The sequence below is a fragment of the Triturus cristatus genome, chromosome 4_1 (genome assembly GCF_964204655.1).
Source record: "Triturus cristatus chromosome 4_1, aTriCri1.1, whole genome shotgun sequence".
Lineage (NCBI taxonomy): Eukaryota > Metazoa > Chordata > Amphibia > Caudata > Salamandridae > Triturus > Triturus cristatus.
Genome location: NC_140585.1, coordinates 1,112,190,429 through 1,112,205,637, shown reverse-complemented (window position 1 = coordinate 1,112,205,637; position 15,209 = coordinate 1,112,190,429). Strand labels below are relative to the sequence as shown.

The 15,209-nt window shown below is 44.2% G+C and overlaps 1 protein-coding gene across 3 annotated transcripts in view; it reads left to right on the top strand.

Annotated features, from left to right (window-relative positions):
• The window catches only part of BCAP29 (B cell receptor associated protein 29), a 284,369-nt gene that overhangs the window by 14,482 nt on the left and 254,678 nt on the right, over positions 1-15,209 (top strand). Inside the window, exons 1-2 of one of the 3 annotated variants that reach the window (XM_085654119.1) lie at positions 640-700; positions 1,064-1,173. In XM_085654119.1, the coding sequence (XP_085510245.1) occupies positions 1,082-1,173 (92 nt within the window). In that variant the 5' untranslated portion in view covers positions 640-700; positions 1,064-1,081. Of the gene's footprint in view, positions 1-639; positions 760-1,063; positions 1,174-15,209 lie in introns of those variants that run through there. The other 2 variants (XM_085654120.1, XM_085654121.1) reach the window with 2 other exon arrangements.

Here is a 15,209-nt window from a genome sequence, read left to right as displayed (position 1 = left end):
GCTGCGTATTTTTTCCTTATGGACTCCTGCGGTTATTGATGGTTGTTCCTCCTGTGGGTCATCGTGACTCTTGAACTGTTCCCTTATATTTGAACTGCTCTCCTCACCAAAGAAAGAGGATGTTGTACTTGCCGTATTACTTTTTATACTGTGGACTCTATGGTTATATACATCATACCCTAGTGTTTATTGTAGTTTTTTCATTACATATACTGTGTTTTTATTGGCTGCTGAGCATTTCTAGTAAAGAAATGAGAAAGCATAATCCTCGCCTCCTTGTCCTTAATAAAATTGAAAATTCTTGTCACGTATGTTCGCAAATTTTTAATTGACCCTCCCAACACACTAACCTCTGCCCCATGACAATTGAAATCAGTTCCCATGCTGTTTTATGCTCTTTGGGTGTATGTAAATGAAGATGGCCTGGAAATGGGACAAATAAACAAGATCACGCTTCCAGGCGATTTCAACTAACAAAATGTACAAGTCCTTATTTACTGAGACATTTGCAACCCCCTGGGAGCCACGGGGGCCCTTCCACAGTCTGAAGATCTCTGACTGATTCACGCGCGCCTCTCATCTAGTCGGGTAGTCGCCCTTCTAGCATGCGCCCAAGGTGACGTCACCACGCACGTCGGCAGAAACTAGAGAGTAAGGACGGACTGTGAGCAGCACACAGTGCTGAGCTAGGGTGAAGCAGGCAAGTGCTGTGTATTGTCCCGCACGCAAACGGATGAGCCGCGCCCTTCCCCCGTTTAGGTGCTTGCTCTATGTCTACTGTTCGTAACCAAGTACTGCTGCTGCAGTGAGGCGCTCCCACAGTCCGCAGCGCTCCTGTAGTAATTTGTAATAATTACGAATGAAGCAGATCTTGTAGATAACCAGTTTATTCCGAAAGTAGGGAAACCAGTCGTCACACAGCTCCCTACCAGGGCTCCTTTTAACTTCTGCAGTGATAAGCGATATTCTTCCGCCTGCGCAGCGCCCCCTAGAGTTGCTTCCTTGAAGTCAGCCAGGCTGTAGTCCCCGACTGTATTGACAAAAGTGCTTCTTTTGCTCGTAGGTCCGCAGCAGACGCGAGATGACTTTTCAGTGGACAGCAGTGGCCTCCTTCTTGTACGCCGAAATCGCAGCGCTGTTATTTCTCTGCATCCCCTTAATCTCGCCTCTCAGGTAGGCAATTTTCCGGGTTCCAGGAACCTCTGGTGCAACTGAACAGTCCTTGAAATAAGTACTGTTTCAGGAACATCGAGAAGCACATACGACTGCGAGTCTATGTACGCTAAGCCTCCCGTCAAGGCTTCGAGTCTCTTAAAGGGGAAGCGGCTGGGAACGACCACTCATAGATAACTTTAAACTTTGAACCATGTTGGGTGGGTGGGTAGAGCATTCAGTTAACTATAGAATGCCGCATAGTAAATGGAATGCCCAAGTGGTGTTACTACTTGATTAACAGTATAAACATGTTCACAGTTAAACACATACCCGTTAACCTGCCTGCATGCATATTCACCCTTCCTGCAAAATGCCTTCAAAGACTTAAAAATATAATAATATATATATGGTCACTCTGTTTTCCTATCTACATCACCCCACAAAAAAAACCTGTTCATTCTTCGTTCACATTAATTGAATACTCTTCCTAAAAGTCTGATGCCACCCTCATTAGGGAGCTGACAGTTGCTTAAAAGTAATTAGGTAATTAACAGTGAGTCATATTCCGTACAAGTAATGTGGACTGTGTGGCTTACGCTTGTAGAGGGAGCAGGCGGGCATTAAAGGGAACTGCCAGTGCTGCTCAAGCGTATTATCAATGTTGTAACCAAGAGCAATGCCTTGTCAACAGGGAAACGTCATAGTTTTGAGCGGGGCGGTTTGCAAAGTCTTACCATGTCAGGGTGGGTGTGTCACAGCTGCGCGGGCTTGGGGGAACTTAGGTGAGAGTCCTCGTTCTGAGTAGGAGCATTGAGTAGAAGAGCTAGCGGCCCCTGTCCTGAACTTTGGGACGCTTCCAGGCCCGGCTCCAGGAATTTTTATTAGGGTGGGCCAAGGGTGCATTTGGGTGGGCATACAAGTATGTAAATCAGTCTATAGGGAATGTCACATAAGCCAATGAGGATTACAAGGTGTAGGAATCACGTCATCCATAAGGGTGGGCAGTATATTTTAAGAGGGTTTGGGCTAGGAAAGCACAAACTCAGGATTTAAAGCATACCTCAGTGGTTGGCTTTACTAATAACATTTTATATCTGCCCAAACTCTTTTTAGCAAAATTAAAATAATGAAAGATTGGGGAAGTTCTAACTATATAGCAACACAAAACAAAGTGAAGTCCTAACTATACCATTCATGTTTGAATGCAGCTCTATGATGACAGTTCATAGGTCACTGTCCTATGTTAGGAGGATAACTTCTGAACTGCAAGTAACGCAAGAATCTCTGTGACCAAGGCAGTAACCCACGGAGCTATCCACATAAAATACAGTTTATCTGCATTCATTTGAAAACTACCAACAAAGGATTACTATCCAGAAGGATCAATAATCATCAGTTATCTGGACTTTTTTTTATTTTTGTCTTGTATTCCTGATAAAAACGAGTTAACCCCTTCAGTGTCCCGCCCTTTCCCCCTCCTGTGCCAGCCGTTACATTAGCGGGCGGGGTTCATGACGAGATAGTCTCGTCATGGGCACAGCGCAACCGTGCTCCATGACGAGACTATCTCGTCATGGGCACAGAAGAGGTTAAATGAAGCATACCAAAGTGTGTGCCTTGCTGGGCCTGTGCAGATTTAAAAAATAAGACCAAATAGTAACACATTCTCTTACCTACTCTGATATTCAAACTTTGTGTCACAGCCTGATCGGATAAGCAGCTGCAGGGGTCAAGAAAGGTGAAACGGAATAAACAAACTTCTTTTCTCCAGTGTTAAAATAGAAAATGAAATATCCAGCAGCAGGACAGTAGGTAAAAGTTACTCTGTGCCAAATAAATACATTTTCCCCTTGCCATGCCCCTATTGTACCTGCAGGACATAGCCCACCTTTCTAAAAGGTGTTACGTGATTGAGTCAGTGCTTTTTCTCACAGCCATGCCCAATTATTTAACTCCCAGAACAGGAAGAAAAACAACATTTGGAGGAACGTTTTAAATTATGCTGTCCATTTTCTATTGGCCTTCGTGCAGTCACTGCAAGGGCCAAGGGAGGCTCAGGTTTGGGTGGGCCTGGCCCAACCTCTAGAACCGGGCCTGGACGCTTCCCCGGTCACAGTGTGGGCCAAATGTTTAGGTTTCCCGGTACTGACTGCGATTGTGTTGGTGATACTTGTGTACATGAATCAGGAGATGGCCTGGACAGACATCTTAATGGAGATATATATATATATATTGTATTCCAATGGCCCGAAAGCAGCGAGGGCGCACTCAGCAGTGGATTTAAACTTAGCAGTTCAATTTTAAAAGGGAAGCCAGCTTCTTCATTTCGGTTCCGTTACTTCATATCGCCTGACGCGTTTCAAGGTTTACCCTCTTAATCATAGGCAGTTTGGATTGTGACTTTTTAGAAGGCTCAAGATGGCTGCATACCTTTATATCACCCTCAGTGGGCCACGTTCGTCACGTGTAATTATTCATGCAGGCTGGGACTTGTGGTCCTGTGAGCTGTAGTTGTCCTTTTGTAGGTTCTAAACAAGTCACGTTTTTCCAGCAATTATTTTCCCTGGTGGGCCTCCGGATGGAGCGCTGGTAACATTAATCCCATCCACTGTTCTGCAATTGGGCGCACAAGTTACCCCCTGCAGCCTCTCCTTCGTGTTTGGGGTGGTGCAGCTCCTCCACGGCAGGGCAGCCGTGTCTATTAATTGTATTCCAATGGCCCGAAAGCAGCGAGGGCGCACTCAGCAGTGGATTTAAACTTTGCAGTTCAATTTTAAAAGGGAAGCCAGCTTCTTCATTTCGGTTCCGTTACTTCATATCGCCTGACGCGTTTCAAGGTTTACCCTCTTAATCATAGGCAGTTTGGATTGTGACTTTTTAGAAGGCTCAAGATGGCTGCATACCTTTATATCACCCTCAGTGGGCCACGTTCGTCACGTGTAATTATTCATGCAGGCTGGGACTTGTGGTCCTGTGAGCTGTAGTTGTCCTTTTGTAGGTTCTAAACAAGTCACGTTTTTCCAGCAATTATTTTCCCTGGTGGGCCTCCGGATGGAGCGCTGGTAACATTAATCCCATCCACTGTTCTGCAATTGGGCGCACAAGTTACCCCCTGCAGCCTCTCCTTCGTGTTTGGGGTGGTGCAGCTCCTCCACGGCAGGGCAGCCGTGTCTATTAATTGTATTCCAATGGCCCGAAAGTAGCGAGGGCGCACTCAGCAGTGGATTTAAACTTTGCAGTTCAATTTTAAAAGGGAAGCCAGCTTCTTCATTTCGGTTCCGTTACTTCATATCGCCTGACGCGTTTCAAGGTTTACCCTCTTAATCATAGGCAGTTTGGATTGTGACTTTTTAGAAGGCTCAAGATGGCTGCATACCTTTATATCACCCTCAGTGGGCCACGTTCGTCACGTGTAATTATTCATGCAGGCTGGGACTTGTGGTCCTGTGAGCTGTAGTTGTCCTTTTGTAGGTTCTAAACCTATGAAGTAACGGAACCGAAATGAAGAAGCTGGCTTCCCTTTTAAAATTGAACTGCAAAGTTTAAATCCACTGCTGAGTGCGCCCTCGCTGCTTTCGGGCCATTGGAATACAATATATATATATATATATATATATATATATATATATATATATTACCTACTGGCGGTCGCCAGTAGGTAGTTATAGTTAGGACCACGTTTCCATAGGAAATCCGCAACATTCTATTTTGAATAACTTTGGCGCCGGTCGACGAATCCTCGCGAATTTTTCAAAATAGGTGGGGCGCTACGCTCCGCTCCTTCCCTGAAAGTCTCGGGGGGATTCGTCAAGCGGGGGCTGAGATAAAAGGGGGGTCCCAAAACGCGTTTTTCCCATGCATTTTTCCATAGGACCTTTAGACAGGGCTACAGCCCGAACGGCTGAACAGAATTACTAGAAATTTGGCAGAGAGGTAGTCCTCAGGTCAAGGGAGTGCCTTTTGTAGGTTTGGTGTAAATCTGTTCAGTAGATTCTGAGAAAATAGCCTTTAAATCAATATATATATCTGAGCCAGCTTACGGTGCGCTTACGGTACGCTTACCGTACGCGTACGGTGGCGTGCGCGAGCGCGATTCTGATTGGCTCTTAGATCTTAGTAAACATTCGAATCGGCCGAAACCAGGAAGCGGCGGCCGCCATTTTCTCTCTCGCACTGAGAGTGATGTTTAAAATATAAAGCACAAAAACATGTAAAGGGGCTGTTTAGACAGCTCCCACACACATAGCAATGTTGAGGGAGTCCCCAAAGATCCCCCAAGGCCAAAAACGGAATTTTTATTTTTTCGCTAATTTCGCCGATTACGCTTACCGTACGCGTACGGTAAAAAATTATAAAAAAAAAAAAAAATTATCCACACTCTCCCCACCCCGTGTGCAATTGCTGCCCGAACTGCACCAATTGTGCATGGCTTATTAAAGATGAGTTAAACTAAAATATTAAAAAAAAAATAATAAAAAAAAAAATTATCCACACTCTCTCCACCCCGTGTGCAAATGGTGCCCGAAGGGCACCATTTGTGCATGGCTTATAACATATCCGAAAAATTAAAATATTACCTTTCAAAACGAAGTGCATCATATGTCCTCCATGTGCGCACGGTGCGCGAAGCGCATCGTGCGTACATGGCCCATCTAGCATAACGTGGGCACGCGGTGCGCGTAGCGCACTGCGTGCCCACCGTGCGTGCACGGCACTAACTGGCACGGAACGAACTGCGTTAAGTGGGCGCGCACGCCACGAATGGCGTAAAGTAACTTAGCATTTAAAAAAACGTACAAATTCACTGAAAAAACCATAGGTTTCACACACGTTATAGTTAGGAATTAGCATTTAAAAAACCTTGCAAATTCACTGAAAAAACCATAGGTTTCACACATGTTATAGTTAGCGGAAATTTTACTGATAAAAAACCAATGAAATTCCCCCGTTATAGTTAGTGCAGGCAACTATAACTCACGCGACCGCAATCTTCTGCTGATGACATATGTGTCTTTATGAAAAAAAAATATTTGTAATATATGTATAGCTAAAAATGTATGGAAGAAGACATGGGCAAATAAGTGTCTAAATACAGTATTAGCATCAGCAGAAGATTGCGGTCGCGTGAGTTATAGTTGCCTGCACTAACTATAACGGGGGAATTTCATTGGTTTTTTATCAGTAAAATTTCCGCTAACTATAACATGTGTGAAACCTATGGTTTTTTCAGTGATATATATATATATATATATATATATTACCTACTGGCGGTCGCCAGTAGGTAGTTATAGTTAGGACCACGTTTCCATAGGAAAACCTCAACATTCTATTTTGAATAACTTTGGCGCCGGTCGACGAATCCTCGCGAATTTCTCAAAATAGGTGGGACGCTACGCTCCGCTCCTACCCTGAAAGTCTCGGGGGGGATCCGTCAAGCGGGGGCTGAGATAAAAGGGGGGTCCCAAAACGCGTTTTTCCCATGCATTTTTCCATAGGACCTTTAGAACGAGCTACAGCCCGAACGGCTGAACAGAATTACTCAAAATTTGGCAGAGAGGTAGTCCCTAGGTCAAGGAAGTGCCTTTTGTAGGTTTGGTGTAAATCTGTTCAGTAGATTCTGAGAAAATAGCCTTTAAATCAATATATATATCTGAGCCCGCTTACGGTACGCTTACCGTACGCTTACGGTAAGCGTACGGTGGCGTGCGCGAGCGCGATTCTGATTGGCCCATAGATCTTAGTAAACATTCGAATCGGCCGAAACCAGGAAGCGGCGGCCGCCATTTTGTGTGTTTCACTCAGAAAAAAAACAGAGAAAACAAGGAAAGGGGGCAATGAGGAGAGTTACAGACCCCCTAACATTTGTAAGGGGGTTAAAGAAGGACAGAAAAGTACAAAAAAAACATTTATTGATTTTAAAAAAAATCACGGGGTACGCGTACCGTAAGCTTACGGTAAGCGTACGGTAAAAAAAATGAAAATAAATAAATGAAAAGCAGATTTAAGAGTTTGCTCATCATATGTCCTCCATGTGCGCATGGCCCATCTAGCGTAATGTGGGCACGCGGTGCGCGAAGCGCACCGCGTGCTCATTGTGCGCGCACGGTGCGCGAAGCGCACCGTGCGCGCATGGAACGAACTGCGTTAAGTGGGCGCGCACGCCACAAATGGCGTAAAGTAACTTAGCATTTAAAAAACCGTACAAATTCACTGAAAAAACCATAGGTTTCACACATGTTATAGTTAGCTGGACATTTTACTGATAAAAAACCAATGAAATTCCCCCGTTATAGTTACTGTAGGCAACTATAACTCACGCGACCGTAATCCTCTGCTGATGACATATGTGTCTTTATGAAAAAAAAATATTTGTAATATATGTATAGCTAAAATTTAATGGAAGAAGACATGGGCAAATAAGTGTCTAAATACAGTATTAGCATCAGCAGAGGATTGCGGTCGCGTGAGTTATAGTTGCCTACAGTAACTATAACGGGGGAATTTCATTGGTTTTTTATCAGTAAAATGTCCAGCTAACTATAACATGTGTGAAACCTATGGTTTTTTCAGTGAATATATATATATATATTGTCCTTCTAAAGAGGAGGATGTACAACGGCCAAATCTTGCCCATTGCCCACAATAAATAATACATTTTAATAGTGTGATAACTGATCCATGATAAAAACATACACACCCCACATTGCGCTTGTTCAGTAATTCCATGCCAAGCTTAAAGAATGATACGATGTTTGTGCGTATTTCATTTGTATGTGCAACCAGACCTCATTTAAAAGCAGCAGCTGCATTGCATTTCTTGCATTTATGTTTGTACAAACTATTTAAAATAAGGACTTTATAAATCAACAATGCGTGCTGTACTATTCCGGCGTGCAAACCACGGGACCAACTAACAGCTTCCTCTTTTTTAAATGCAAGCTATGCCCCCTCCTCCGTTTGAAAATACAAATTTGTTTCCTAGAAACCACGAGTTTATGGAAAGATTTCGCAAACTCAACAAAGATCTTGTGGCATACTTCTGTAAAGCCGTTCCACTTAACATTGTCAAGCACAAAAAATCTTCGTCTGATATTTAATATAATTTTGTCATGAATTCTTTTAGCTTCTTTTAACATCATGTTGCTGTAATGTTTAACAATTTGCATAATGGCCCTACTTAAGAATTCGTCTTGCTTGTTTTACATAGCACTTCATGCGTTTTTTAATCTGCTATATTTTTAAGTTACCAAATACACAAAATAACAATTTTTTTGGTTTTTGCACAGCGTATGATATTGTGCCTTTGTTTCAGTCCAGTGGGTGCAGGGGGAGTGGGCGCTGCAAAGACAAGTGTTGTGGTTTAAAGCTAGTTCTGTCCACCTGTCTCATGTCACTCTTCGTCTTTGTAAGTGAAAGTGAGTCCTATACTAAAGCGTAACTTCCTTCATGTGCATGCACCATTGGCATTCGAGAATATCACTACAGAGAGATCTTTGAAACGTTTTAAACCTCAGGCTCTAAAGTTATTGTTTACAGCAATAGCCCTATATCATGTGACATTCAATTTAAAGGTCGCTTTGATGCCTAGATACCAACAGTTCTTAACCTCCTCAATCTATTCAATAAAGTACTAAGTAACTTGTGATTAACTATTAAGAATAACCATGCTTTTGGTTTTATTGAAGTTCATATGTAGCACATTTATTTGATTATTGCCTGCCAGCTCCATCTGAAACATTGTAGGTCTGTCTGATCATTCAACAATAGGTATTTGCCATACATCAGCTGGCCCAAGGTGGGAAGTAAATGCAACAGAGGGACTTAATGCCCTACACCTACATTTTAAGAGGCTGACGAGGAATGGACACTGACAATGGGATATATGGTAATAGCCTATAGGAATGCATGTTTTGTACTTATTCAATCTAATTATATACAACTCCCGTATCTGATCCCTTTTAGACCATGTAGGATATTTTGGTATTCATTCAGGTTGTTGCCCAAATTGTCACCTTGCAGAAGCTGGACTTTGACTCCTGTGTCTGACCCTGTGTAGGATATTTGGTACTCACTCAGGACGTTGCCCGAATTGTCACCCTGCGGAAGCTAACTTTATGCATTTGATTAAAAAGGTCGTTAATAAGAGCACCCGGAACGTATCTTGGCTAGAGGACAAAAACGCTCCTCTGTCACTGCGTGCGCACGCCTGGATGGTAAATAACACATAACAAGTAGGTTTTTGGCACTACATTTTGGTGAGCTTCCTTTCCTGGATCATGCGCCAAAATGGTTAAGAAACAATGCAGACAAAATGTGTAGGCTCTGTAGGAGTGAAGTGGAATCAATAACACACCTTGTCTGCATATATCCTGTTATTTTTACGGACAGAGAGCCACTATTGCGCCACCCTGTCAGCAACCTGCAGGTTCGGCAATGAAGCGAAGCCATTCTAGAAGTACTGAACACAATAAATGTAGAGTTGAATATAAGACTTGTTAAATTCCTTCCAGTAGCAGTGAAAAAAATGATTGTTCCGTTGGGATTGGAGATGGATAGTTGAAAGAAATCTACTCCGGGCCCTTCAATCCCCCGGACCTGACCTATTTGACTTGCACAAAAGATGAATTCTGGACATACCATTGTTTTTATACCTTTTTAACTTGATATAAAATTCTGCTTTTGTTGAGATTCTGATGGTTTCCGTCCTATACACAATCTTATGTCTTTATCATAATCATTCGATGATTTTATGAACCGACTGTTACAACTGTATGCACTTTAAAGTGATTATCTCTCAATCTGTTTGTATTGTGAATACTTTGCAAATACTATTATTTTAATTATTCTCTCATGATCACAATAAATTTTACTTTATGCACATGGCCTGCTGGTGTCCTGTACTTGGACCAATCTGAAATGCGAAGATTGATAGGGCACCCACGTCGCTACCAAGTACAACTGAGGCCTGTTTATTGGCACTGTCTGAATGTGCCTGATCATCTAAGTAGGAGCGGAAGAATTATTGACATGACTATATTGTTGGTAATCAAGACCTGATAGAAAAGTCGGAAGCAATATTATAGAAATGTTTCATATATTGAGGTACCAGACCTCCTAGTGATGCTCTGGGAATAAGGATACGATTTGTAATAATTCTGGGTGTGTGAGATTAAGATACCGTAGAATTGAACTGTGGAAAACTGATTAACCTAATAACTTTGACAAACTGCATTGGATAGTGGAATATTTGGAAAAGGGACATATCTTCTTGCTACATAGAAACATTGAGTGAGAACGATATACAGGTGTCAAATATGCTACTTCTCTGCATTTGGTAGCTGGTCGATAGAGCCTAGAATCTAGGCCCACATTTCTTGTCAACCAGTGATACAGACACAGGTCACCCTGACTGGGTGTAGTAGAGATTGTCTGGTCGTTGGTTGTACATAATACTCTACGAACTGAGGGCTTATTATTGGCTTAGGTTTGGGCCCACAGTACAGTCTTGTAGGTGTATAATACCATTATACATGTCACGTCTTAAAGGTTGTAAATGGGGATAGTTCTATCCTGTTAACCCATAGCTGGTATCTCTTCTTTCAGGTACCATCCATGAATATCATGTTATCACTAATGTCTGTTAGTAAGAAGGAAAACTAATAAAAAACATTAACTTTTGTTATTAAAACAATGCCTTAATGTGCGACCAAATTTAGCTGTCTTATTTAAAATAACATCCCTCATCCTGATTAAAGAGAACCAGTGAGACCTAATGCACTGAAATCAATGTTTACATAAAACAGAATATGCATTTAAATACAAATCAAGAGCCCCTCCCATTGGGGATAATAATTATTGCCCTGTGCAGGCCAATTGTTCCTGAAAAACACGATGAAGGAAAGGAGCCACTCAACCCAAATCCCTTACCTAGGAGTGGCAGATTTATACCGCTTAGTGGTGGACTGCCACTGAAAATATCTACATGAAAAAAAAGAATGCTGTAACTGAGAATTGCCACAATGATCAGTACAAAGTAAAAAATGTATACCAACAAAATGTTCACTTTACTATAGTGTGGGAAAGTAGGATCTGCTTCTTATGGTTACCCCCACTTTTTGCTTCATGTGATACTGTTTTTTTGACTAATCTTACTGGGATCCTGCTAATCAGGACCCCAGTCTATCTGCTTTCTCCCAAAACTGTTATGTTAGGTACACTCAGATTGGATACTGTGTTACCCCTGTCAGTCCCTAGTATATGGTACCCATGTACCCAGGGCATAGGTACCCCCGAGGCCTCCCATGGGCTGAAACGTGTATTATGCCACCCATGAGAGGCCATGCAAAATGGAACTACAGGTCTGCCATTGCAGCCTGTGTAAGTTGGTGCATGCACCACTTACTTTAGATATAGGTTTATTATATCTAAGGGTCACTGCACTTAAAACCTATGAGTCACCTCTCTAGCAGGCCTTTACAATCCTGAGGGCAGAGTGCTTGTGTCTAAGTGAGCGGGTGTCACTGCATGAGCAGAACACCCCTGCAGCATACGGAGTCCTTTCTCCCGGGTTGTCAGTGTATCAGCCATTTACAACATATAGAGTGGCACTATGCGACCGCGTACTGACCAACTCTAAAACGGCTCAAATTAAACCTATTGTGTTTGGTAACAAACATTGTGGAAGCATACTCCCACCCCGGTAACCATTGTGGGAGGTATGATTCCAACCCTCAGAAACAAGCTTTGTGAGGTCCCTGGTGTTTCCGGTACCAGCCTTCTAGTCCCAGGCAGTACAAAATGGTTGCTGCCGACCAGAGACACATTTCTGCCCTCCTACTGCTGAGCCAAGCTTGAGCAGAGGAAGGTGTAACAATAGGTATCCTGTAACAGGGTGTGACTACCTCCCAGACAGGATTTAGTGTATTAGGGCTGGGTGGGTGCGCTTGTATGCGACCAAAATTCTGCATGAGGGGCACATTTGGTGTCCCTGTGCAAAGTCCAGTTCAAACCAGTCCTTGGAGCCTTTGGGTCCTGCTCTGGCGCAAAACTGGACTTAAGCCATGGGAGTAACCTCCCCACTGTCCTGACCCTCCCCTTGGAGGGTTACCTGAATCTGTCCCATCCTCTCCAGTGGGTACAAAAGGGCTTACCTGGCTGTAGGACCCTAGATTCAACGTGGACAAGATTCTGAACCAGAAGCCACTGAACTTGGACCGTATGGACACTCTGTACTTCGTTTGGGCCCGACTTCTTCGTCTCCCTCTCAGTCCGAAGCATCGTCCGTGCCCGTGCACCATTCAGGCTCCGTGCAGGACCTGTGGAGCATTGAGGACAACTGAAGATATCTCCCTTGGAGTGAAGGAGTCACTTCCCTTGCAACCACAGGCACCATATCTCAACTGACCGGTCTGCTGCTCCTGGGCTCCTAAGGACTCAAAAGACTCCAGCAACAGAGGAGGTGGGTTGCCAAGTCCCTCCAGGTCCGAACTGCCCTCTTACCAAGTTTGAGGTCTGATTCCCTTGTAGGGGTGCAATACACGTGCCGTGTGCACCGCGTACCTTTGCAAGTGCATATGCTTGTTGGCGTTTCCCAAAAAAGCTCTGAGTAGCCTCAACCTCTGACACCATTTCCTACAAAGAACTCCGGCCTCTTCGCACCTAGTGCTCCGTGGGCTGCTGCTTTTGTGAAACTGCTCGAGGTCCCCTCGCGACTCCAGTGCTTCCGGCCTACGGGTCCTCTTGTTCTTGGCTTGCCATGACTCCCCTGTGTGTGGTGAGTCTCTGGACCTTGCTGGTCCAAACCGTAACGTTTCTTGACCTTCTTCGTGGGTTGCTGCTGCCAAGATTTGGTGCTCCAGCCGGACACCGATCCCTCAGCACTCGACATCCTTCGTGGGACAGCTCATATCCATCTCCTGGTCGTCCTCGACGTCTCCTGGTCCCTGTAGCTGCAGAGTCCAGAACCCCCTCAACGCACCAGAAGCACCCGACATCGGTGGGCATTAGTCTACCGAGCCCCTGATCACTCCTGAGTGACCCAGACTCTGTCCCCTCTGCTTTCAGGTACTGTTTATCGAGAATCCACAATAGAATTCCATTGGACACTTTTCTTCTTCCCAGCAGTGGCTCTTCTTCGAAGTCCTCCATAGATATAGACGGCGGTTTCCGACGCCACTTCAGACCTATGCACCCGGCTTCCCTGGGATAGGTAATTCTGGTACCACGGTATCCACGTGTGGGGTGGCTCTACAACCTCCTAACTTCCGTGGGGTTTCTTCGAAGTCCATTGGGAAGGGTCCTTAAACTTTAAAACTGCGACTGTCCCATAGAATTGTATGGCACATGCGTCGTGTTCCCACACTGCACCTGTCATCCGGGGGGGTCACTACTTACTCACCTTGGGTGGTTCCTTGGGATCCCAGAGATTCAACATAGTGTAGACACTGTATTGACTCAAGTCGTGGTTCTTATACCACTATTTTAGTATATGGTTTGGTCTCCCTGGAGCCCACTGTGTATTAGTGCTGCTTACAATTGTTTCCTTGCTTCAGTATTGCCTGCTTTGTGAGTATCTTCTTGTAGAAGATACCGTGTTGTACTTAGTGTGTTATATTAATAAATACATATTTTAACTACTGTGTGGTTTTCCTTTCATTTAACCAATATTATAAGGTTGTATTATGGTAAAACAAGCTGCTTAACATTCTGTCAAGACTAAGCCTGAAAGCTGCTTTCCATGGCTACCACTTGGATAGCTTTCTAAGGTTATCTTTGATCTCTTAATCACCATAAGGGTGTTTGGATGGTCTATGTGGGAGTATTTATAAAGTGCACTGTTACTTCAGATAGTGTCCTGGAGCTGACTGACTGGCAGCAACACGGGAGAGTAAGCTTAGGGGCTTCAGATAGTGTCCGGGAGCTGACTGACTGGCAGCAACACGGGAGAGTAAGCTTAGGGGCAGGAAAACAGCTATGTTTTTAGCTTTTTTCGAAACAGGGGAATGGATTCAATGCGCCTCAGCTGAAGAGGCATTTTATTCCAATGACCTGGTCCCAGGACGGAGAGAGACTTACCTCCTGACCTAGATTTTTTAAAGTGAGGGGCATTGGCCAACAGGTCGGCGGAGCGTAACTGTCTATCAGGAGAGTAGAAAGCTATTCTACGTTTAAGGTAGCTAGGTCTTTCCCCGTAGAGAGCTGTCTGTGTGATAAGCAGGGTTTTAAAAATTATTCTTTTCCTTACAGGCAGCCAATGAAGGCTCCTTAGTAGGTGTGACATGCGTGAATTTTGGGGGTGCTCAAAAATGGTCCGGGCTGCTGCATTCTGGACCAGTTGAAGCCTGTCCAGCAGAAAGCCAGGCATCCCCAGATAGAGTCCATTCCCATAAGCCAGCCTTGATATATTCAAATCTGGATCACCTGTTGTCTGGCTTCTTTAGATAGAAAAAACAGGAATTTCCGTAAGAGATGCAGCAGAGCAAAACAGGTGGCAACTACTGCGTTCACCTGAGCGCAAAAGAGCAGCTGGTTGTCTAGTTTGAACCCCAGATTTTTCACCGCCAGGCAATTCGCTGAGGGGGCCGGAGCGCCCGCAGGCCAGAAGACATGTAGAGTGGTCTCTGCTGCTTCACCAAAGAAGAGTAGTTCTGTTTTAGCAGCGTTATATTTCAACTGGTTGGAGGCCAGCCACCCAAAAACAGCCGTGAGGCAAGAACTGATTGGCACACCTGGGCAGGGATCGTTAGCTTTCCATGTAAACAGCTGTGTGTCGTCTGCATAGGACACGATTTTGCCCCCCCCTGATTCAGCCACCTCAGCTTAAGGAGTGAGGTAGATGTTAAACAATGTTGGGCTCAAAGCCGAACCCTGTGGGACCCCCACCTCCAATGAGCGTGAGGAAGCTAAACAAGCATTTGAAATGCAATAGGTCTCTCATTTGCAAGAGTTTGAGTTATTGGCAATGTAAATTACAATGCCTTCCATTTATATGCTTACCCACTGATATGCAGATCTGCATGCACCAAAAAGCAAACAAAAAGAATGAGGGACATATA